The sequence below is a fragment of the Lissotriton helveticus genome, chromosome 1_2 (assembly GCF_964261635.1).
Source record: "Lissotriton helveticus chromosome 1_2, aLisHel1.1, whole genome shotgun sequence".
Taxonomy (NCBI): domain Eukaryota; kingdom Metazoa; phylum Chordata; class Amphibia; order Caudata; family Salamandridae; genus Lissotriton; species Lissotriton helveticus.
Window position 1 is genome coordinate 118,227,222 of NC_136058.1, and position 23,144 is coordinate 118,250,365.

A 23,144-nucleotide genomic window follows, 5' to 3' on the forward strand; every position below is an offset into this window, starting at 1 on the left:
AGACTCTAAGAGTGTTCCTGTGGACGATGGCGATTCCTCCACCTGCTCCGTTGGTGCGGTTCCTGCGGGTGATCTTGTAGCCTTCCGGGACGGCTAGGGCTATTTCGGGTGCCGAGGAGGGGTTCAGCAGGTCTCCGTCAGGAAGGCGATGGCTGGGGAAGTTGAGTCGAGTAGGTCCTAGAGTTCAACTGCATGTTTGCGGGCGGAGGGGGTGTTGAGAAGTATGCATCTGAGGTGGTTAGGTTCTTTCCTGGTCGGCAGCATGGTGGGGCGGATGCTGGTGAAGCTGCAGTTCCGGCAGGTGAAAGCTCTGTGGGTGCGCTTCGGGGCGGCCAGGAAGCAGGTGTTGAGTGCATGTGGGGTTCTGGCATCGTATCGGTGCGGGCGTCATGGCGTCCAGGGGTCCTGGTGCTGGGTGCGGTCCAGGCTTGGACGGGCACAAACGGGCTTACCTTAGGCGCTCCCGCTGCGCGCATCCGCTGCGCGACCTCCATATGAGGGGATGTGGGAGGGATGAGCAGCTGGGAGGCGGGAGCGGGGCGGCAAATGGGATTACAGGGGTGCGGGATGCAGCAGCAGGAAAAACGGGCGGGGCCATGGGGGAACTGGGCACAGGAAGGAAAAACAAGTTTATGCAAGAAAACAAGTACAGGCACAGAGAAATAAAAACAAGTCTGGGCAAGAAAGCAAGTAAGGCACAAGGGGAAAATATAAGATTAGGCAAAAACAATGCCGGCAGAGCCATGCAGCAGCATGGGGAGCGACCTGCCAGTATTAATGCATCCTCTGCTAAATATTTATTTTTTATGGTATGGCGAATTCCTTTGCTATCATACATCAGTGCTTCTCCATATAGCGTTCCTTCTAACTCCATCTAAAATATATGTTCATCAATCATTTTTGGTTTGGGTAGTTCTGTAACACATATGTGTGGGATAGTTGAGTACTGAAGACATTTTGTGCAATAGCTGTGAGGTTGACACCAACATAACATTTTAGGAGCTGCCAATTTTAGTCATAGAGATTGAAAATAACTATAACACGACAAGCAACATCATTGTATGCAATGGATAACAAAAGGAACGGCTTTGTACTCACTTTTATTCATTTACAGTCTACTCTGCTCAACTGAATTTGAAGACTGTATTGTATGGACCAATACTCTTTGCTCTCAGCATTTCTCTTAACCCTTCCTCCATATTGCCTCTGACCCCTTTTCTCGCTCCCATTAACTGTTTCCCCATATACTATCTCACCATATTTATCATAATTCTCCTGGCCCTTATGCACACTCGTACTCCTCCATTGCCACCCTGTATTCACTCGCTTTCACCCGTGGCATGATGCCACCGTCCCTTGCGATTCCCTACCTCATAGTTTTCATGTCCGTTTCATTTCTGCCATGGCCTCGACTCTGTATTGGTTGCAGTGGCAGATGGGCTATGGAAGATTTTGGACCTGGGGATGTTTTGCGCTCATTCTCAGCCTTTGACTTTTTCTCCCACTCTATCTTGATACCCTACCTTGCAGAGGGGAGGTGAATTTCTCTGGACTGTTTGCCTTCATGTCTCTGTTTATAATTTTTTATTAATTATGTATAAATGGAATTATGTAATTTTATATATATTGTGAAAATGACCCGAGAGTGTTAAAGAGCTTTACACTTATATACAAAATGTGTCAGTGGAGTATATAACCTTGAAAGTAGAACAAAACATGACCTCAGACAACTCAGTATAGTACTAATAGAGGAAATTGGTTAAGTAGGATGTATGTAGGGCATGTTATTGGGGTGTAGGCATGCTCGGTACAAGCAGATAAATAGAAGCAAAAAGCAATGATGTAAAGATAGTGAAAAAAATCATATCAGCAATAGGGGATATGTGAGGTATGGTGAATAAGGTCCAGAAGGAGGCAAGAAGAAATCAACCAGTGTGTAAAATCAAAGCATTCAGTGGTTACAGAATCAGACGGTGTGCACACCGTCTGATTCTGCATTTCCAAGCTTCACCTTGGATATGCCTTAGAAATAAAAGAGATTTCAGTTCCTTTTTAACTTTGACAGACAGGGGAAGCTGCACAGAGCCAGTGGTAGGGAGTTCCAAAGTCCTGTCTAGCTGCCAGAGAAAGATCCATGCAGCCTCTTCCCATCCTTTTCAATCTACCTTTAGAGTTTATCCACATGGGTCCCTAAGAAGCTTCATTAAGAACCACACTACAATATGTATGCTCTGCCCTCAGCTTCCTCATTTGTTCGTACAGCTTTCCATTTCACCTCTCCACTCATGACAAGTGAGGCTTGTCGAAGCTCAATGCTTAATTATTTTTCAGTCACAAACAATTTCAGTCATGAATAATGTTAGTCCTGTTTAATGGTGATCTGCCACAGGACTGGGATCCTAAATGTAATAGTGACAAAACTGATGCTTTGGTGCCAAAAAGAAGTTACTCTGTCTGGTCAGTCGGTTGGTGGTTGGCCTCCATGAGTTCTCCTAACATTCATGTTACTGCAGTTCATAATCCTGAATTCCTTTTTGCTAACAATTTTCTTTTGAGACCAATAAGGTTGCCTCCAAGTGTTGTTAGGTCATCAACATCTCAAGAAAATTCTCCCTCTTGCTCCATCTAAGTTTCAGAAAAAAACATTATCTAACCAATGATCACCTTAAGACTGAAATATGTCAGCTCACCTGGAACTTACAAAACACCTGCCAGCCCCACCTGCAGGCTTTCTAGAATTTGACAGCTACATCTTTTCTAGTCTTCTCCTACCATGAATCTGGCTCCTACCATCTCCCCACTCTGCAGTGTTTGCGTGTCGTAAAGAGAATTTGCTTCAAATGCTATATGGTTGTCCACAGGAAAAACCCAATGTTTCTAAAGACTCACTTTTCAAGCTATAGACCTCCCATGTTAAGATCTTCCCCCTGCCTTTCTCTCCTTCCCCTATTCCTTGTGTTTGACAAGACCCTCAATCTAACTGCCAAGCTATAGAACAATCTACCTCCACGCCTTGGGTAGCAGCCCTGCTATCTTGCTTCTAGGACACAATTCAAAAACAGGCTTTTTCTGCTATGATAACCCACTGATTTCCATAGCTTCTTGCAGCTGTTTACTCTGCTATACCAAAACCTTGGGATTTTCCTGCGGGTCAATCTGTACATGTTATAAGTCTTCATTCATCAGGGCCAAGTACAAGTGGAAGCTTTCACTACATACTCTAGACTGTGTTGATATGTACATTTAGGAGATGGGACATTTATGATGTGAAACATTTTTTATGGAGAGATTTAATTACCCAATGTACATCAGTGACTCAACACTGTTCAAGCAGCAGATGATGTACAGAGCTTGTACGAAGACACTGGGTCAGGGGATCTTTATCGGACTTTGTAATATGATGAAGATGGGTCTATATGATTTAAAAACAGCATCACATTAATATTTGTGACATGCATTAGAGTTCTTTGCAGCACCCTTCTGCCAAGTGATCATTCAATCAGTGGTCTTGTCTCGTCTTGATTACTGTAACAGACTTCTATTGGGTGCAAACAAAACGGTCACAAAGAGACTACAACGAGTTCAGAATGCTGCAGCTCGCACCCTCTTCGCTCTCCCTAAACACTGCCACACCTCCCATCTCCAGCACCGCCTACACTGGCTTCCGATCGAACGGAGAATTCACTTTAAAACTCCATCCATAAGATTCTGCACGGTCAGGGCCCCCAGATTCTGCAGGGGCTCTGCTCACTGTATGTGCCGACGCGAGTACTGTGCTCTGCAGACTTGCATCTGGCCTGTACACTCCCAGGGTGCGCAGGAGCAGAGCGGGGGGGGGGGGCGCTCATTCAGGTTCCTGGCCCCTGCCCTTTGGAACTCTATCCCAATCTCGGCTCGCCGCACTCAAAATCACTTGGCTTTTTGGAAACAGATTAAAACATGGCTATTTTCCTCCATATAGCCGGGGACGCCTGTGTTGTGCACCTGTGCCCTGTGGCGCCCACACTATAGGCATTTTCTGGCTGTTCTCCATCTAGTCTCTCACCTTCCATCTTCGCTGCCTGTTCCGCTACCGCTGGAACGCCCTGTTGCTGGGGTAGCCATGCGCTATATAAGCCCTATTAACATAACATAACATTAATGCTTCGAGTCAGCTGGAGTGAATGAATGAGGTCTTTCATAAACAGAAAGTGTTAAACTCATGTTCAAACAAGTTGAAAGGATCTGTCAATATGTAAGGCACGGGGGATCACGATCAGTCGTGATCTTGATTGGATTCTAAGTATGATGGCACAGTGCCAAGGTTTTGTCTAGGATTTTAATGTCTGCAGCTGGAAAAATTCACAGAATATTCAGTCTTAATTTTTAGTCAGCAGCAGATCTACTACCCTTGAAATAAAACCCTGAACTACTAGACCTTGGAAACGGATTGTAAACTAGCAATTTACAAGGGAGCATATTTCTCCTTTAACACCAGTGTAAGGATATGTGAAATTTGTATGATATGTGTTCTCTTTTGCAACTGCATTGTTAAGCATAGAACAGGGCTCAATTCATAAGTAATGTATAAATAAAATCTTTTGAAGAAAGAACAAAATCATAGCTTTTCAAGACGCTGCCATTCTTCCTATTCACTTTTTCATTACAAAAGTGTTTCCTGTTTTGATAAATTCAATCATGAATTCATCTTCCAGCTTTTAAGTCTATAACACATCCATATATGTCCAGGATTGAGCACGCCATTTACAATGTGACAATGCAAGACAGCCTTGAACGTATTATAAACCTGAAAGCTAAAAGATGAATCGGTGGTGTGGGTGCTGTGAGGGACAAGAGGTTCATCAAAGAGGCCACACTTTAGATGGCTCAATTGTCCTATGGAGAACAAGCAAAACCATTAGCTTCAAAAAGTATAAAGTACAATTGTAAAGCTGACCGAAGTATGCCTTCTTATGAAGGCAGCCGAAGGCGCAACAACACCCCAGGTAGTTATATCTCCTGATACATTATAGTTTGTATTAGTGTCTTTTCTTTCAAACTAGTTAAAATACAGAAAACTTTAGAGTTCTTTTGAGGCTATCCACTGGTTGTAATTGCCATGTTTGTATTGTGATGCCTATGCAGTGGCATTACTCTTGCATAATATGTCTTAACTGCTAAAATGATCAGCTCTATGTGACTGAATGGTCATTAGTGGAGAAGGCCCACATGAAGCTTAGCAGAAGCGATGGTAAAGGGGAGGAGGATATAATTGTGTGGTGAGACCTAGGAGGTAGGCTCTTATCCCCTTGGGCGGCAGCGAGTAGCGAGGACAGTGAAGGCTCCGAATAATGGCATGTCTCTGGGTGGGGATTGGGTAAATGTCTGTCATAGACTGGCGTGGATATGAGATTGGCATGTGATTGCTTATTATGACCTGGGATCTTGCCCACCCTCTACTGCTTCCTGCATTCTGTGTTTCATTTTTAAACCGCCGCAATGTTTAATGCAGATCAAACTGAAAAATAAAGCTTTAAAAAATAAATAAATGATCAGACCTGTAAAAATTAATGAAAATAGATAATCATTAACAGTTGTGGCCGGTAAGGTACGGGGGGCGTGGGGCGGGGGGTTTATACAAAAAATAATTACTTACCTGATCTAGCCGCGTCTCTCCTCCGTCTCGCCTGCGTTGAGTGAGTCTCTTCTGGGAGACACCCAGGCTTCCCCGAGCCAATCACAATGCTGCAATGCAGCGCTGTGATTGGTCTGAGCGCCGTAGCTCGGTGCTCAGCCGGGGAATGGGGGCCTGGGGATGTTCTCCATGCAGGCTGTAACGTGCCATGAATGGAGAACATGGGAAGTGCGTATGACTGTTTGGCCGGACTGAGTGGGCCAGTCAAACATTCATGCGCACTTTACAGAGTGGACAACCACTCATCCTCCCCAATGTCAGGGGAGCCTAGCCCCGCCCCAGCCCTAGCCTGACGATATGAAAAATTAAATGATAATAACTTCAGTTATTATCATTTGATTTTTTCGTTTACACTGCTCCATGAGCAGTGGGGCGAAGCTCTTACGCCTTAGCGGAGGAGCCGCCACTGACCATTAAGACAAAAGTACTTCAACTCAGTTTTTTATTAGTCCACCCAAACTCTGATTTCAGTCACTGAGAAAGTTATCCTCGAGGTTAATAAATCTGTTCATTCCTGACGTCAATATAAGCCGATCCATCGTCTAAATAAACTGAAAAAGACAGCAAGTGTCTTACCAAGATATTCTTTGTTTCTTGTTTTATCTTAATCACAGCTCTTAAAATGCACCAGGATTTAGACAGTGTCTTCTTTTTAAAAGATGGCTTTAATCTCTATTACTCATACAGATTTAAACTATCTCAGGCTTTGCAACTCATGCCTGGCCATTATCCAAGACAGTGAGTGTCAAATGCATTTTTATAGCTTTAAACTCGTAAGCGTAATTCGTTATTAGTTATCACCTTCAACGCAGATGAAATAGATTTTTCTTTTTTTGGGTGCCTCTGTGCATGTGATGACCTACCAGAACTGAGAACCGGGTCATGCACATGAAATAGTTTGGTACGGTTCAAAGCTTCTGTAGAACGGCCTCTGACAGTGCCAGAATTAGAGGTATATCAAGCCATGTTGGAAAGACAGAAGTCATGATTAGAGGAAATACAATTTTATAAAACTGTTCTGCATTTATTTGTAACTCTTCATCACCATTAAAGAAAAAAGAAATAACACATAACTGTTGGACGTAGACTAAGATATTAATGTAACTAAAGCACATGTAGCAAAGATACCAAAATAAATACTGTATGTCACAACACCACATACAGTGAATTGCTTGCTACAATATTGCAAAATGTGGTAGAGCAGACACTGGAATAGTCCAGGGCACGAGACCAGAGCAGTAGGGTGAAAGTAGGGCAGAAAGCACAACACAAATACAATTACAGAGAAGGGTTGAGAGGGGGTGGAGATCCAGACAGGGAGAAGTGAAGCAGAACGTACCAGAGGTAGGCTACAAAGAGCGCTGCTGGCGGTGTTACACAAACCACACAAACACAGACCCAGAATCAGGGGGCAAGGAAAGAGATCAGCAATGAGAGGGAGATGACTGGATTACCCTACGAGAAAAAACACAAAGTGGGAAAACTCACGAACAGACAGCTTCACCAGAAAAAACCTTGGAAAAGAGCAACAAAGAATGAAGATAAAAAAACATACTAGAAGAAACAGGCTCAATATTGAGTCCGAATGGTAGGTTATAGGAGGAAGTTAAGTTCATACTTTTTACCGCCCCCCTAAACCTCCTAATGGTGGAAAGCCATAAAAATGATAATCTGGTCTACAAACTATGTCCCAGTAGGTGCCAGAAATTTCACACTGATCTAAAGATTCTATTTCACTCTGGATTGCATACAAATACAGAGTTTTGGGTGAAGACCTTCACCAGCTGAAAAAGGATGCATATAGGACACTCCAGAGGGTTTATGTTACCAGTAGAAAGCAGGGGCACTTGGAAAGTGCAACCATATCACAGAGACTATAGAAACAACCCTTAATGGAAGAAAGAATGTCCTTTAAGATCCTTTGTTTTCTCATGAGTGGATTCATCCAGATTTTCCATGTTATCTATCTAGGTGTATTTTCTTTTTTCAAGGCAATCAAATTATTATATTCTGATGGTTGCAGAGAAACTTTTCATTCCCTGGATCTTTCTAGAAAATGATTGTCCAGACACTTTACTGACAATGTCAACAAAGGATTACACAAATGTCCATCTAAATGTCCTATAAAGGCTGAGGACTTGCTCCAGAGATCCCTGACAATCAGTGTTGGGATGTAAATATGAACTTCATGGATTTGCAGGCATGCACTACAGTCCCACGTTACCATGATGCAAGTCTCTACTATATTGTTGGCTTTTCTGGCCTCAGCATGCACAACTGTCATGTTTCCATGCTGTAGAAAAGAGCATAATTCATATAAAAACGTCCAAGGGATGGGGCTCTGTGGTATGGAATGGTGCACCATGCGTATCATTGTCAGCTGATATGAGTACGGCAGTGGTGGCAGCACGTTGCAGATTTGGGCTTGCCCCTCTCACGTTCTGCCCAAGTCTTATGTGACTGAGTCCTTTGCTACTGCATTTGTGCCTGCGTTGCATATTTATGTAATATAAGTAGATGGTAAAATGTGCCAGTGGAGCGTGTCTGTGTTAGGTATTCATGTGATATAAGTAGATGGTAAACTGAGCCAGTGGAGTGTGTGCATTGTATGACTGTTAGTCAGTGGAATCCATTTTGAATTGCCACTGCAATTATGCTGTACAAGATGGAGATTAGAAGTAACCAACAATGTATATTGGTAGCATTTCTGAGGCTTTCATTTGGCTCCAGGCACTGAAATGTGGGACGATGGAGAGAAGGCTCAGTCTAGACCTACAGGAGTGACTTTTTGTTGTGTCCTGCCTTTTGGTGATGTCTTGGTCAGACTGAGGAAATAGGTGGAGGATGTGAGGATTGTGGAGACAGTAATTCCCCCTGAAGTGCAGGGATAGCCTCTCTCAGAACCTTTGTTCATAGGCATCAGATGTGAAGTCTTCTCTTCTATTTGGGCTTCTGTTGTGGGTTTCTCCAAGTGGAGATTCCTATCATCGTCTGCTGCCTACTGTCACCAGGTAAAACAAACATGTACATCCACTGGAGAAAAAAGGATAGACAAAGTGACGGAACAGGTTTAAAGTAGTTCCACAACTAGCACATGTGCAATACACAAACCATGTTTGAGAAAGGAGTGTAATAGAAAGATTGAAACTGCCACTGTTCCATTACTTTTAACTGACGAGGGTAGGCAACACCACAAAGGATGTTGGGGAAACCTCTAAGATCAAGGGCTGGTGTTGTTGAGAACCTGGGGTGTGGGGGATAAAGTCTGCAGTTATTTACTGGGAGACGCTGCAGGTCTGCCTTGGTGAAGGAGTCTTCCTGGCCTTCTGAGGCAGAGGTTCTGGAGGTTTTCCTGCAAAAATCTGTCCAGGGGAAGAGGTCTGGCTATCGCTGCCTGGTGGAGGAGCTGCCCAGAAGAGCCGACTGACTACTAAACAAATTGCAAACTTCTATTAAGGACATGATAGGTGCTGGCCTGAGCAGTTGTGAGTCTTTGCTACTGTAGACCGTGTCCCTGGTCCCAATATCAGGCCAGATATATTTTTGGGCAACCTCCATGGTGGCGGAGCAACTGAAGTGGCGGCCAGTGTGGACTGACAGAAGGAACAATGAAGGAGCAGACCCACACATGACTGAAGGGTGTATCTGTGAGTACCCTGCTCAAGGTTCTTTGGCTCACTGTTCAATCGTGTACCAGGAATCCTCAAACACGGCTCTTGGGACTCTCAGTTCCCCTAGGAACTCCTGTGAGCTTGTATCAGGATGTGCAGGTGGGTTGAACACTTTTGTTCGGACAGGAGGTTTCACTTAACGGCTAAACACATTCGTGAACTATGCATGCTCCTCCATGGGACTGCAGCCTATCTGGAACAGCTGCTTCTGCTTGGAGGAACATGCGGTTATATGAGAGTACCCAAATGACCCTATGTGAACCTGCATATATCAATATAAAAAAGAGGGGTTCTCTATAGGGATAGATTAATTGTATGTCTTTTACAAAACAGCAGTGGAATAAGTCACTATGGAGAATCTATTACTATTATGTATTGTAATCAAGAAACCACTTCACAAGTATTGCCTTTGCATACTTGATATATTACGAAATTCGGGAGAATGTCAATAATGAATAATTTATACATTTTTCCAGACCATTTCTTAAAGCAGCACCATATAGTGCATAAAGATACATCACCACACCACTCGTTTGATGGTGAAGGCCATGGGAAGAACTACATACAGGAGCTCTAAAAACAGCAAGTGAGACCAATCCCGCAAGCTATAATTGAGATAACAATGCGATGCCCTAATGGTCAGGTTGTACAAAGTAATGGGCAAGTATGCTCTCACCTGTAATCATATGCCAGTCCCAGGTGCTACTGGAGGCAGTGTGGAATATCCACTTGACTTACTAGGATTGGAATACTGCACTTCCCTGCATTTTGTCCTGAGGAGGCCTGAATGTTGTAGGCCAAAACACGTCAACATTTCCGTAGAGAGAGGTTCCTTTCAAATAAACTAAGTAGAAGAATTGACTGCATAAAGAGGTAAGACTTCAAAGTGATATTGGTCTACACTGCGTCCCTGTGGCAGGGCCCAGACCATCGGTTGGACATGGACTCAAATCTCATGGCTGAGTCTCAGTAACACCTGTGTGCCCCCTACCTGGTTCTGACATTCAAGATTTCAGGAAACCTTTAAATGCAAATGGAACAGGCTATGTAGTTGCTGCTCTGTATATATTGCTTCAATAAACATAAAACAGAAGACAAAAGTACATCAGTTTGGGAAAAGTTCCACTGAGTTATGCAAGCCTCTTGTACTTTCCTGTGGCCTGTTGTGTCTAGCATGCTACAAATATAAGCAAAACACACTTGATAAAAGGTTATTTCATCACTCTTCTTGAAGAGAACCACAGAATTTATAAGAATATATAACAATACTTCAAAAATGCAAACTACACGTTTAAGTGTGAGATACTTTCTCCTTTAAGTATAGTATAGAAGTTACATTAAGATATAGTGCTTAATACCCCTGATGAGGCCCTGATGCCTAGTAGCAGAGGGGTGGCTTGGTTGGAAGAATGGTTGATTGTAGTGTGAAATATGCGGGGAATGTTTTGGTGCCAACACCTGATCACCAGAGTTAGCTTGTAGTGCAGCAAAGAGGAATGCGGCTGAGCATTTTAGCATTGCATTACTGTGACTGCCATGAAGGGTTGTGAGTTTGCCCAGTGTAAGAAGTGATCTGGTATCCTGGAAGATGAGTAGAGGATTGCTGTGCTCGGAATGAAGTCGATTGCGAGATGTGGGTCTTTCTCTCGCTTTCAGATTATGAAACTGAACAGGCACTGTAGTATCCTGCTTTGAAAAGACCAAACTGAAACTAGAATAGAGACTGATGTGAGCTACGTGAAACAGTAACTACTTAATGACCGACGGTGCCTTCTTCCTCGTTGCTTTGCCCAACAAAAGGTTTCTACTGAGAAGACAGTGAAGATCAGTGATGAAAAAACTGACACACAAACATTTAAAAAGCAAAGTTGGTTAAGCTGCAAATACCTCCCAAAAAGGGACCTTGTTGATTGGCAAAGTGGTATACAAAATGGGTGGCAGGTAATAAGAAATTATGGTAAATGACACAAGGCATGAAAAATAGGTCCACTCTGAATCACACACCGAAAATAGGTCAAAATAATATTTTTTTTTTTAAATAGTTCTGAAGTAGTGACAGACTACGCGTGTCTATAGTCTAAGGGTCCAATTTACAAATCTATTTGCACGGCTAAGTTAATCATAGATGTACAAATGGTTTGATTTAAATGTGCATAATCATTTTTGCAATTCAGATAATGTGAATTACTACTTAAAATCAATTTACCCGGACACTGTATTATACCTGTATGGCAAAATATTACCTTAGAGTAAATTTGCTACCACTGGTGAGTAGTGTCCGTAACAGGGAGTGAATGCCATAGACATTTGGTGAACAAAACCTCGTGAGTTTGTGGGTATTGACAACTTTCCCATGGCCCATTTCCACCCTAGATATGGTTTGAGATTTACTTCAAGGGCGTCTGGCTGTTAAACTGCGCATGCACATTAGGGAAAATTGGAGGAATACAAATACAAGCAGTACCCCCAGTTTTCTTCTCATTTCTTTCCAGAATGTATTTTCCTTTCCTAGGAGGGACATCCGGGTACTGACAATGGAAAACAGAAGGCCACATCCTCCCACGGGATACCGATAGGCGTTAGGGAGGAGGTCTGCCCAGTGATGGCTGGCCGGGTAAGCAGACTGTAGTCAGGTTGGGTGCTGCTGGCCTGGTGAAAGGGTGAGCAAGCTGATAGGAAAACTCGTTGGATGGGTTTTGGTCAGGGCCTCGGGATCTCTGAATTACTGGCACTATGGAACACATCTGGTTGCCAACAAAAACGCCATTTCCAAATGTGTTTTTCTAAATATGATGAATACCTATGCAGTTTCTGTTGTTACCTGTAGTTTAAAAACAATTTACACAGTATTGCAAGCCATTAAGCTTAACAACTACCACGCTCCTAATTTATTTGGCTGCCCAGAGTAGGAATCGGGGAGGGGGGGGGGTGAGAGGGGGCACACTCACCCACCCTCTCCCCGTAAAGCCAGCATAAATCTGTAAAGATCCGGGCATAACTTGATTCGATGGGTGATGCAATACAGAACATTGCTATGAGTCTTTGCAGCAATTGGCTCTTGGTTGTGGATAAGTAACAATAGGCCATATTTAGAGTTTGATGGACAGCGACTCCATCACTAAAGAGGCAGATAGATGTCTTGTCCACCGTGAACAGGACAAATTATAAATAAGGCCAAAAGTACCATAATTCCAAAAACAATTATTCCAAAACTCGCACGATGAGGGTTCTCAACTTTGTGCACTGTGAGATATTTGATCAAAATATAACTCAAAGATATGTATCAAATTAACCAGTTGATACTCTACTTGAAGCAGCCCATCGTCAAGGCCACTAAAATGTAAAAACAATATATTACCCAAGGAGTATCAGACATCCATAAACATGTTTACGCAACAACCTACTGTAGCCACTGTAGCGGCAGAAAATTGTATAAACTTTGTAACCATTAATATTTATGAAAAAGAATTCAATTTGGACACAATGGATATAATCTACTCATGAAAACATTAAAGACTCTTATGTAGTAATGAAGCAAACCTGCTTGGAATTGTTATTTTTGGCTTTTGTATTAATGGCAGAAATAGTTGCGTAAACATGTTTATGGATTTGTGATACTCCTTGGGTAATATATTAATTCCAAAAACAACACTGCCCGCCGCCAAAAAAGAATAGAGCAAAACAATACTGTCACATTATGGAATACAGTGCTGCTAAATGGCACTTCAAAATTAAATAAATACCACGAACCTACATTCTGTGTGATCTTGGTCACAAAAGTTACTCCGATTCGGGGTGCAGTAGGAGCAAACCTGTTGATTCCTGCGTGTACTCGGCCCTCCTTTACCTGCCTTACATTTTAATTGCCTCCAAGCTGGGTCTTTGAGATGCCAGAAACATGTAGTTTGGCACCGATCCACGTTTCGCAAGAATAGAAAGTGAACAAGGAAGAAAACTGACAATGCGAGACAGGCGAGTTGAGAAGTTTCCACTCTGCGGTTAATCATACCTGTATTGAAGCGAAATCCCCACAGGCGCAGGCTCCGAGAATGGCGGCGCCCACTAAGACAGACTCCACTTCTTTGGAGAGGACGACAGGCAAGCCTAGGCAGAGATATCAATAACTCAGTCAAGGAAAGGGAAAAAGTACTGCCCAGATCTTACATTCCAAACACACTTCAGGGTATTTGTGCTATAAAGCAGAGAAAGGACACCACTTTTCTGTTGCCTATCGAGTAACAGCACGTCATTTCCGCATATGTATTGCTTGTAAAGAACTGGTTGGGAAGCTTCTTGCACATACATTTTTAGGTCTGACATTAATCAAGATCTTTTGATTTTTATAAAATTACATACATAATATACTTAGTTATGGGCATGGTTAGTAGCCTCACATCTTTTTTTAGGACTTGTGCACTACAAGTACTAAAAAAAGATGTGAGGCTACTAACCATGTTAGGCAGTATGCAAATGACATCATGGAGCATGACAAAATAGTGTCTGATATCCCGTAGTGTTACATTGCATGAGGCATCACAGACAGTGGTATCACAATCAATCACCTCAAAGGAAGTGACATCACAAGAAGTGACATCAGATCTTAAGACCTCACACATATGTTTAGCAGGTCAATCATGAGCGTGTTACAATATTTTACAAATTAGATTTTGTGTTGTGCCAAAAAATGTGACGCAGCCCCAACACAAAATCTGGACCTCAACCTATACATTTATTTTTCAAAACTTTGCCACAAAGAAACTGTCAATAAGGAGAAACTGGCAGAAATTCTGTTCTGCTTAATGGTTGCAAAGTCTACATTTTAAAATATCTTTTTGGTGTAAGGCACCTGTTGCATAGATCTTTGTGTGCCCAGTAAAAAGCATGGAATAATAATAACGGCAAGATAACTCTGGAGGTGCATGCACTTGCTGGAGAGATATATGTTTTGTCTGTTACTAGTTTTGAATCAAAATAGCATTGAGTGTTAATATGTCTCCTGCAAGCACAACATGTGACACACAGATGACAGATTTCTATTGTATTTAGATGTTTGAATGAGTTACTGCTTTTAACACATATATCCTTTTGTTACTTGCAGTTCTTAAATTGTAATCATTCTAATATAGAACAGTGAGCTCTGAAGGACATTTGACTCCTGCACCCTGTAAACCTCACTATCTTATATAACATGTCCTGTACATTGATTTACACACATGATTTATTGCCAATATATAATGCGTACGTGAGATGTAAAGTGCTCTGACACCCAGAATTGGTATGAGTAGCGCTATAAAAGAAATAAGACAAACTAGTTGTATTTTAACTGTTATTTGTGTAAATTGTGAAACAGATCAACACATCTGACAATCTTACAATGCATGCGTATGTTTTCTATATAGGGTCTGAACCAAGTAAAAAGCATGCCTCTCCTAAATACCTATGAAACAACAAGCTGTGAGCATTTGTTTCCCCTCCATTGGATTTGCAGCTAGGTGCGAGGTTCCAGGAATTTCCCAGCCACGATACTCAATCAAAAGGAGGCCTGATGGCTCCTTAACTTCGGCCCTCGTTTTGGGCTCATTTGGAATTTAAAATAACAAAGCCCTTCGCCTGCACTTGCTGCTCGGGAGGAAAGCAGAAAATGTGCAGCCGCTGCTGAACGTGTCCCGGTGTCAGAAAATTACTCTGGGACAAGTTCAGCATACTTCTGTGGAGGCCCAACTTCTTGGCAGGGGAGACGGCGTCCACCCTGTGAAAATTGTGGGAAGACGCTGTCTACCGGCGTGGACCCTGCACTCCACGGTTATGGGGGCTTTTTCACCAGCCCTCTTTACATACTGATCTATTTTTCTATCACATTTGTTTTCTGCTCGCCACAGCATACAACATGGCGCACAGGGTCAGCCCACTTCAGCCATTGGCTGACCTCACTCCTAGAGAATTCGACTTCCCTACGCAATAACAGCTTTCTAAAAAAAAAATTTTTTTTATTGAGAGTTCATAGATAAAAAAAACAACAGTACATGTCACTTTTCGCATGAGATTTAAAAAGTGCAAAATACATAATACAATATACAACACAGGCAGGCTGTGAATGTACCATAATAGAAATACGAATTCTGAGAGAAGATATTTCTTTTAACGTGCAATGTGCATTGTGCAATATATTGATATTGATAAGAACAAACTTTACAAAGATACATATAAAAAGAGAAAGAAGATAAGAATCCGCAGTGACTATCATTCAAATACACTCCAGTATTTATCATATTTTCTCAAGGCCCCTGACCTCAATGCATATTTTTTTTCCCTTCCCTGAATCCTGGATATTTTCGCTTTCCATGCATTAAGAGTCGGTACTTTGTCTGTTTTCCAGAGTTGCAGAATAAGTGATTTTGCTACGAGGGATGCTATAAACAGGGACTCATCATGGGGAGTGGAGCTGGGGGAGCAACCAAGGACAGAAATACATTCATTAAATGAAATTGTGGCATCAATTATGTTTCTAAGATATTTTTCAATATCCTTCTAAAATTCCTGTATTTTGGTGCATTCCCATATTATATGTTTCCAACTGCCCTTTTCTTCACAGCGAAAACACCTATCCTCCACTTGAGGATATATATTGTGGAGAAACAAAGGTGTTCTATAGATTAGCCATTTACCGAAGAATTGCATTCGCTTAAAATTAGCGCCTCGGAAAATGGACTTATTAAATGTATTAACTTTGTCCCAGGTTGATTTATTAATCTCAATATCTTCTCTCTTTCTCCCCCTGTCCCTCGCCTTATTATATAAAGTGACTGGATTATCTTCATTGAGATTTTTTATCCAAGTGCTAATCTTCCTCTGCGTTGAACTGTTTAGTGCTTCACTTATATTTATTTTATAAAATAAGTTACCTATATCTAACTCTTTTAGTGCGGAATGGAAGCTAATAAAGGACAATTTCAGGATTGTATTTGAATGCTGGATCTCCCTTTCAACTTCCTCCCAGGGTTTCCAACTGTTCCCTAGAATAAAATCCTCAATTTTTTTTAAACCGTTATCCTTCCAGAGTCTCAAAATGTTTTTATCCAAAGTACCCATCTCTCCTATATTTAGAATCATTATGCTGGTTGAGCTATTCGTTCTAAAAAATATCAAACTGTTTCAGGAGCTGGGTTTTTTGTTTAAATAGCCACTGTATAGACTTGTAACATACCTTCTTTGGGTATTTAGTGATTCTTACTGGGTCGTTAATCTTAAATTCAATCAACTTCTTTCTCATAAAAAAATTATCTGCTTCGTAATCATCTGTAAAAAAAACTAAAACTGTGATGTGCAAAAGTAGCATAATAATAGTCTCTAATATTAGGAAGAGGCAGTCTTCCCTCTGTAATCGGACAGTTCAAAGTGCTAAGTGCTAATCTCGGAGTCTTATTTGCCCATAGACAAGAAGAAAACATGCCGTCCACTTTCTTAAAGAAAGAAACCTGAATTGCACAAGGAGCTGCACTAAAAAGGAAGTAAAAAAGTGGTAGGATAGACATGAGAATTAGGGCAGCACGACCCATTATTGATAGTGGGAGTTGGTTCCAGCGATCTAATTGTGAGCCAACCCTTTCTAATAAAGGTATATAATTTGATGGGTAGAGGTCTTCCAGTTTTTCTGTTATAAAAATTCCCAAATATCTCTTAGGCAGAGTATTATATATTTGCCAGAATTCTGTTAGTAAAGTGTCTACAGTGTAATTACATTAGATGATTTCCGTTGTATTCGTATTTATATTATAGCCTCCCAACTTATGGAAATCTGAGAAGATTTTTAAAACTTCCAACTGACTGGTAGGCTTAGAGTTTAGAATTAGCACAATGTCATCAGCATAGAGTTTTATATTCGTCATTCCAACTACTGGTACTGTACAGGCCATTTTCCCCCTAATTGCGATCGCCAAACGTTCAATAAATAAGGCAAATAAAATTGGAGATAGGGGGCAGCCTTGCCACGTGCCTCTGTTTTTTTGGCATGTCTCTACGTTTACATTATTGATAATAATCTGTGTCCTAGAATTCTCATATAGTTGTTTCAAAAGAGAAATTAATTCAATCGGAAAATCAAAACTGTGCAAAATCGCAAAAAGACAGTCCCATGAAACAAGGTCGAAAGCCTTTTCGGCGTCTAAAAACTAAATCTGTGCTTCCACTTTATTAACGTTAAAAAAATCCAGAGTCTCCAATAAAAGTTTTGTGTTAGTGTGGAGGTGTCTTCCTGCTATAAAACCGCACTGATCTGGTCCAACAAGTAGCCCTACCATTTTATTCAGTCGGTTCGCTAGGAGTTTCGTGAAAATGTTGTAGTCTGTATTTAAAAGGCTTATTGGCCTGTACGAATTCATGTTTTCCTTATCTTTTCCTTTCTTCAAAATACTAACTACAACTGCAGTGCGGAAGGATTCTGGCGGAGGCCCTCCTTGCAATAGATGTTTAGCTAAAAGCAAAAACTCTTTACTAAGGGTGCCATAGAATATTTTTTTTAATTCTGCGGGTATGCCATCCTCCCCGGTAGCTTTGCCACTAGGTAGGGAACTTATTACCACATCTAATTCTGCCTTTGTGAACTCCTGAACTGAAAAATTGTTATACCCGTTTCCTAATTTGGGAATTTGAAGTGCCCCTAAGAACTCAAAAACTGTTTCGCTTGCAGCCTGTTCGCTAGTCTGGTAGACTCCCTCATAGTGTTTTAAGAACATCTCTACTATAGATGCAGTGGTCTTTGCATGCACTTTGGTGACAGGTTCGTAAAGGTGGTCTATCCTATTGCGAACTTGATTTTCTTTGGCTTTCCACGCTAGGAGTTTACCTGTGTCGCTCTCTTCATAAAGCTTCTGTGCATATAGACTACTAGCTGCATTTCCTAGGTCGTAGTAGAATTCCCTCATTTTTTTTTTGCTTCTGCTACCTTTTGCCCAGTAACTAGGAATCTAATTCTATAATGCTCTTGGTTTGCGTGTACAAGATTCATTTGTCTTTTTGCCTTCTGTTTAGGTATTTCTTTGGAGGTAATTATACCTCTCAGTGTGGCCTTAAACACATCCCAAATCACGTTGATTGGAGCAGACCCTCTATTCAGATTAAAAAATGCCTCTATCTCCTCCTCAATGTCTGTACACCATTGTGGTTCTGCAAGGTTCAGTTTGTTAGAATACCATCTTCTAGGTCCCCCTTTTTCCTGATTTCCTATATTTATTTACATTTTAACTAATGCATGGTCTGAAAGTGCATTTGGTAGATGTTCGTAGGTGCAAACTTCGAGGCCATGGGATATGAGATAGAAATCCAGCCTAGATGCTGAGTTATGTTTTGCAGAGTGGCAAGAATATTCACGTTTAGATGGATTTTGGGAACGCCAGCAATCAAAGATATCTAGATCTGTTTTACAACTTTGTAAGGCAATGGCTACTTGGGGTTTGTTTTGGCGTCAATCTTTTTTGGATGAGTTAATTGTGGGATTTTGTAAACAATTAAAATCTCCCCCCCATATTATTTGACCAGGTATGCCCGTCAATGCTTGCTTAAGTTGCAGAATTGGGAGTGGGTCATCTATGACCGGTGCATATATTGTGATTAATATTATGTTTACCTGATTTAGTTTACCATACACAAATGCCCATCTACCACTGTGGTCTGTGTGACCCTTCAACTAAGAACCCTACGTGTTTTCCTATTAGAATGCTTACCCCCCTCTGCACCAGCCCAGCTACTGACGAAACCCTGTAACCTGCCCAGCCCTTTAAAATTTTATCGGAGACTACCAGAGCTCTATGATGAGTTTCTTGTACAAAAATAACATCTGGACAGAGATTTTTTAGCCAGCATGCTATAGTGTTTTTTTACGAACATTATTCAAACCATTTGCATTAAAAGGCAAAAAGGTCAGCTTATTTCTCATTAATCTTCAGACTTTCGTACAATCTAAATACTCCTGCAGAGCATACATTGAACAAGAGATTCATTTAGACAAATCCTAGCTAGATGTATAGGGTATACAGCAATCTGAGTGAAGCTCAGAACATCTTTCCATCATACGCAATAACAGCTTTATTTATACACGTTTAAGACCCAGATCACAAGTGCCCAGGGGGTTAGACATGATTATATGCCCAATAAAATAGGATACCCTGGGGATAGGGTGCAATATTTACCACCTATTACTAGATCAGCCGTCAAAATGGGACTTAACATGCACATTTTTGTTCTTTCTGTAAGGTCTGCCGCAGCACCCAGGCAGTCATTTGTTTTGAATGAAGTTGTTATGTTTTGTCTGTTCTCCAAGTTTTTTTGCTGTCTCTCTTGCCTCTGGTGAGACGTGGTCTTCTTCTCATTCCCCAGCAGAAGATACTTTTTACTCCTCAATATATTCGGTTATTGTTTTCTATGTAGAGGCCCTCTGCAGTTCAAAGGTTTTGGTGTTGGGCCTTTTGTGTTCTCTTTTGCGCAGACATTACTTCTTCCAGTCATTCATTATGTTTTGGGATATATATGTAGTACTTCTCTTCATCGTTCGCTTAGACTATGCTGTCTCCCAGCTTTTCTAGCCTCTGTTTCGCCACCTATTTTTCTGCGTTTAATTTCTTGGCTCCTTTACTTAGTATTTCTTGAATGGCCTTTCACTTCGTTGTTGGTCTGGCATGAGCTAAGACCTTTTATTTTTAGTAAAATACATGTATACTTACATAAGGGATTATCAAGCAGCCCTCTTCATCCACTGGTCTGTTGAATTGTCAATCAACCACCACAGCATACAGCGTAGGGTTTGTCTGGGGAATGTTCCCTTCATGGTAGCACAAATGTGCAAACCCGGTCAAAAGTGTCCCAGCTGAATGATGTTGTATTCTGTCATTTTTCTTTTGAGCCAGAGTGCAAAATAATCATGCGTGCATGCTCTGGCCCAGGTAACTCCTATAAGATGTGAGACCCAGGGCCTGACTCTCTGGTCTAGAAGGTTCCACCCAGCATAACCTTAAGATGACATGCTGATTAAGTAGTGGTGCCAGTGTACCTTGTGCCTTTGAATCGGTAATCATGGCTGACTTTTTTTCCTGTAACGTTCCGCTTACAAATAGTATCCAGACCATGCACTGACATCCAAAGTGAACATGCATATGTACTATGTGTTTGTACTACTGTTTATCAGAGATTCATGTTATCCAAGGGAGTATGCTTGACTAGACCAGTGAGATCTATTTTGGATGGCACATGGCACAACACAGCACAAGATGGAGGTTGTGGCTTTGCCTCCCCAGTCAATGAAGTGTATTGCTGGCATTTCTGGGCTGTGTGTAACAATCCTAGACACTGAAGTTTGGGTGGATGGAGAAATGGCTGTTTCAGAAATTCAGTAATGCCCGGTTGGTGGAGGGACTGCAAATCATCTCTCTCATAGCATTTCCATCAGGACTCATAGGACACTGAGGTGGGGGCGGGGTGCGTCGGCAGGTTCTTTTCAGATGTAAAGAGGATTTTTAAAGCAGGTCCTTCCATTTTGTCTTCTCCCATGTGCTACGTACATAAGCGCTGTTGATAGCAAGGTGCACAGCTTCACACCCGATTGAGATCCTGTTGTGAGTGCTCCAATTGGAGACAACCCTTGTCACTGCCTGAGAACAGCCGCACCAGACAGAAAGACTGTGCCTGCTCTATTACTTTGGAATACTCACACATGAGGAATTGGTCTAAAGCAGTCCCAGGCCTTTCAAACTGTGTTTCAGTTTCTTCATTCACCAAGGAGGAGGTGCACTGCGAATTACTCAACAAAATCCTGGGATCCAGGGAGCTAGTCTTAACTTTGAGAGGACATCACATGAAGCCTTCAAGATTTCTGAGAGAGAAGCTTCGGTCTGGCTGTCACCTTGGCGCTGCTGGCTTGCTATGAGACAGGAGGGAGCACCAGGCCCATGCAGGGCGTCAACTACAAAAAAGGAGAAGCCCAACCTACGAATTTTGGGGCAGCAGCAGAAATCACAGACTGGCCTGGGACTGTAACTGGTACCGACCAGGGTTTGGAGTGGATTTCCTGGCCTCCTAGACTCTATCATCAAGACACTTATTCATCCAGCAAGAGATGTAACTGCTGCTGTGATGATCCACCTGCAGCTACAAGCAACTGCAATGTGAAGTGTCTGCAACGACAAGCGATCATGACCCAAGACACTTACAGTTGCAAAAATCAAGTCCTGAAACAGCAGTGAGCGTCTACTAAGATGATGTGCCTGCTATGTGCCAAAGTGACTTGTGTGGATGCTACAGATGAATACGGTCTCGACTTCATGCACCTGCATACCAGCAGAGAGCATGGGCAGATCAAAGGAGGTCCTATGAGCTGCTGACCAGCGTTCTGAGATACTGAGAGAATCCAAAGAAGGCGGGGCTTCCCCTGTGTCATCGACCCCAGTGACACGCTCACTGCATCAGGTAAAGCCCGGAGTTGTTGAATTTTCATGAGTGCCTCACACATTGAATTAATGTGGGTTGGGACAATAGCTCAACTTTAAAGTATCAGTGCTTGGACATTTGTAGGGATAAAACCAGGGAAGTTGCTTGAGCATTTGACAGTGAGACTATACTTTCACTTACATAAAAGCCCAATTCATTTCTATGTAGAACCCTAAGTCATTGGTATTTCTATAGGGACTAGTGCATTAAAGCACTTCTCTTTTTCACCAAAAGAAGCACTGGCCTTGATAGAATTCAAATGATTGTACCTGTTGAGTTCTACGTCTCTGCCCCCGCACAACCTCCATGAGAAGGCTTGAACTTCTCATCTCACTAACATTGAGGGTCACATGCTGAAGGATTGTCCTTGATTTTCAGTTAGCAGGATCATAGTAGGCTAGTCCCTGGGAAGGTAGAGGTAAAAGACTCTAACCCACCATGGTTGGGCCCATTAACCCCTTCATGTCCTGTAGCCCCCAAACAGATTCTGGTAATGGCAATGGGTCAACTTGCTTGAGACAGTGGCTGATTTCTCTGTAAGTGATAACATTCTGTCAAACACATTGGTGTTACCCACAGTGAAAGCAATGCCCCCTTCAGTGATAACGACATGTGATCCATTATGGTAAAAAAAAATCAATTTTCCTATGGGCTGGCAGTCCCCCAGAAGCTGCTACAGCGCTCCCTGCCATTGCATATACAGCTTGTGGTTATTTCTTGTGGCTGACATGCTTGGAATAGTCATGATGCCTGCACATGCACGTGTGTATCTGCAAGGGCAGACATCTTTGAATGTTTTTATAAAACGTTTTTACAAAAACATTCAAAGACGTTGGCATGTATGTACGCAAATATGCGTACAAGAGTATTACAAAATATTCAGCTAAGTTCACCTGTGCATCTACATGTATTTTGCATGCATGGGCGGCTATGTTGTTTTTTAATGTGTAGTAATGCTTAACAAAAACAAAACCCAAGACAAAAACAAAACACAAACAAGAGACCTAATGGCTTCACCAGTGCTTGTTAATTTGTTAACTACTGATTTGTGCACATATATGCGTTTTACTATATAACAGCTGCTGCTTTGGTGTGCTGTTTGTGGCTTCTTTGACTGTTAGTAATACAACCTCTATCCGGAGAAAATTGTCCCAATTTATTGTTTTGTGCAGTGTGCTGGGTCTCAAAATAGCAAACCATGACCTGCTCTTCTTATTACCTGTGGAATGGCATTGTGACTATCAATGCCATCTAAATCTTCCATCTGAGCGTTCATTTCTCCCATTTTATATTTGAGGTTTGGGAATTCATGCCCAAATTTGTTT

At 41.9% G+C, this 23,144-nt stretch overlaps 1 protein-coding gene across 2 annotated transcripts in view; it reads right to left on the reverse strand.

Moving 5' to 3' along the window:
• FGGY (FGGY carbohydrate kinase domain containing) overlaps window positions 1–23,144 on the reverse strand; it is a 2,115,431-nt gene that overhangs the window by 275,993 nt on the left and 1,816,294 nt on the right. For both annotated transcript variants that reach the window (XM_078669875.1, XM_078669881.1), the window contains one exon: window positions 13,355–13,449. In XM_078669875.1, the coding sequence (XP_078526001.1) occupies window positions 13,355–13,449 (95 nt within the window). The remainder of the gene's footprint in view (window positions 1–13,354; window positions 13,450–23,144) is intronic.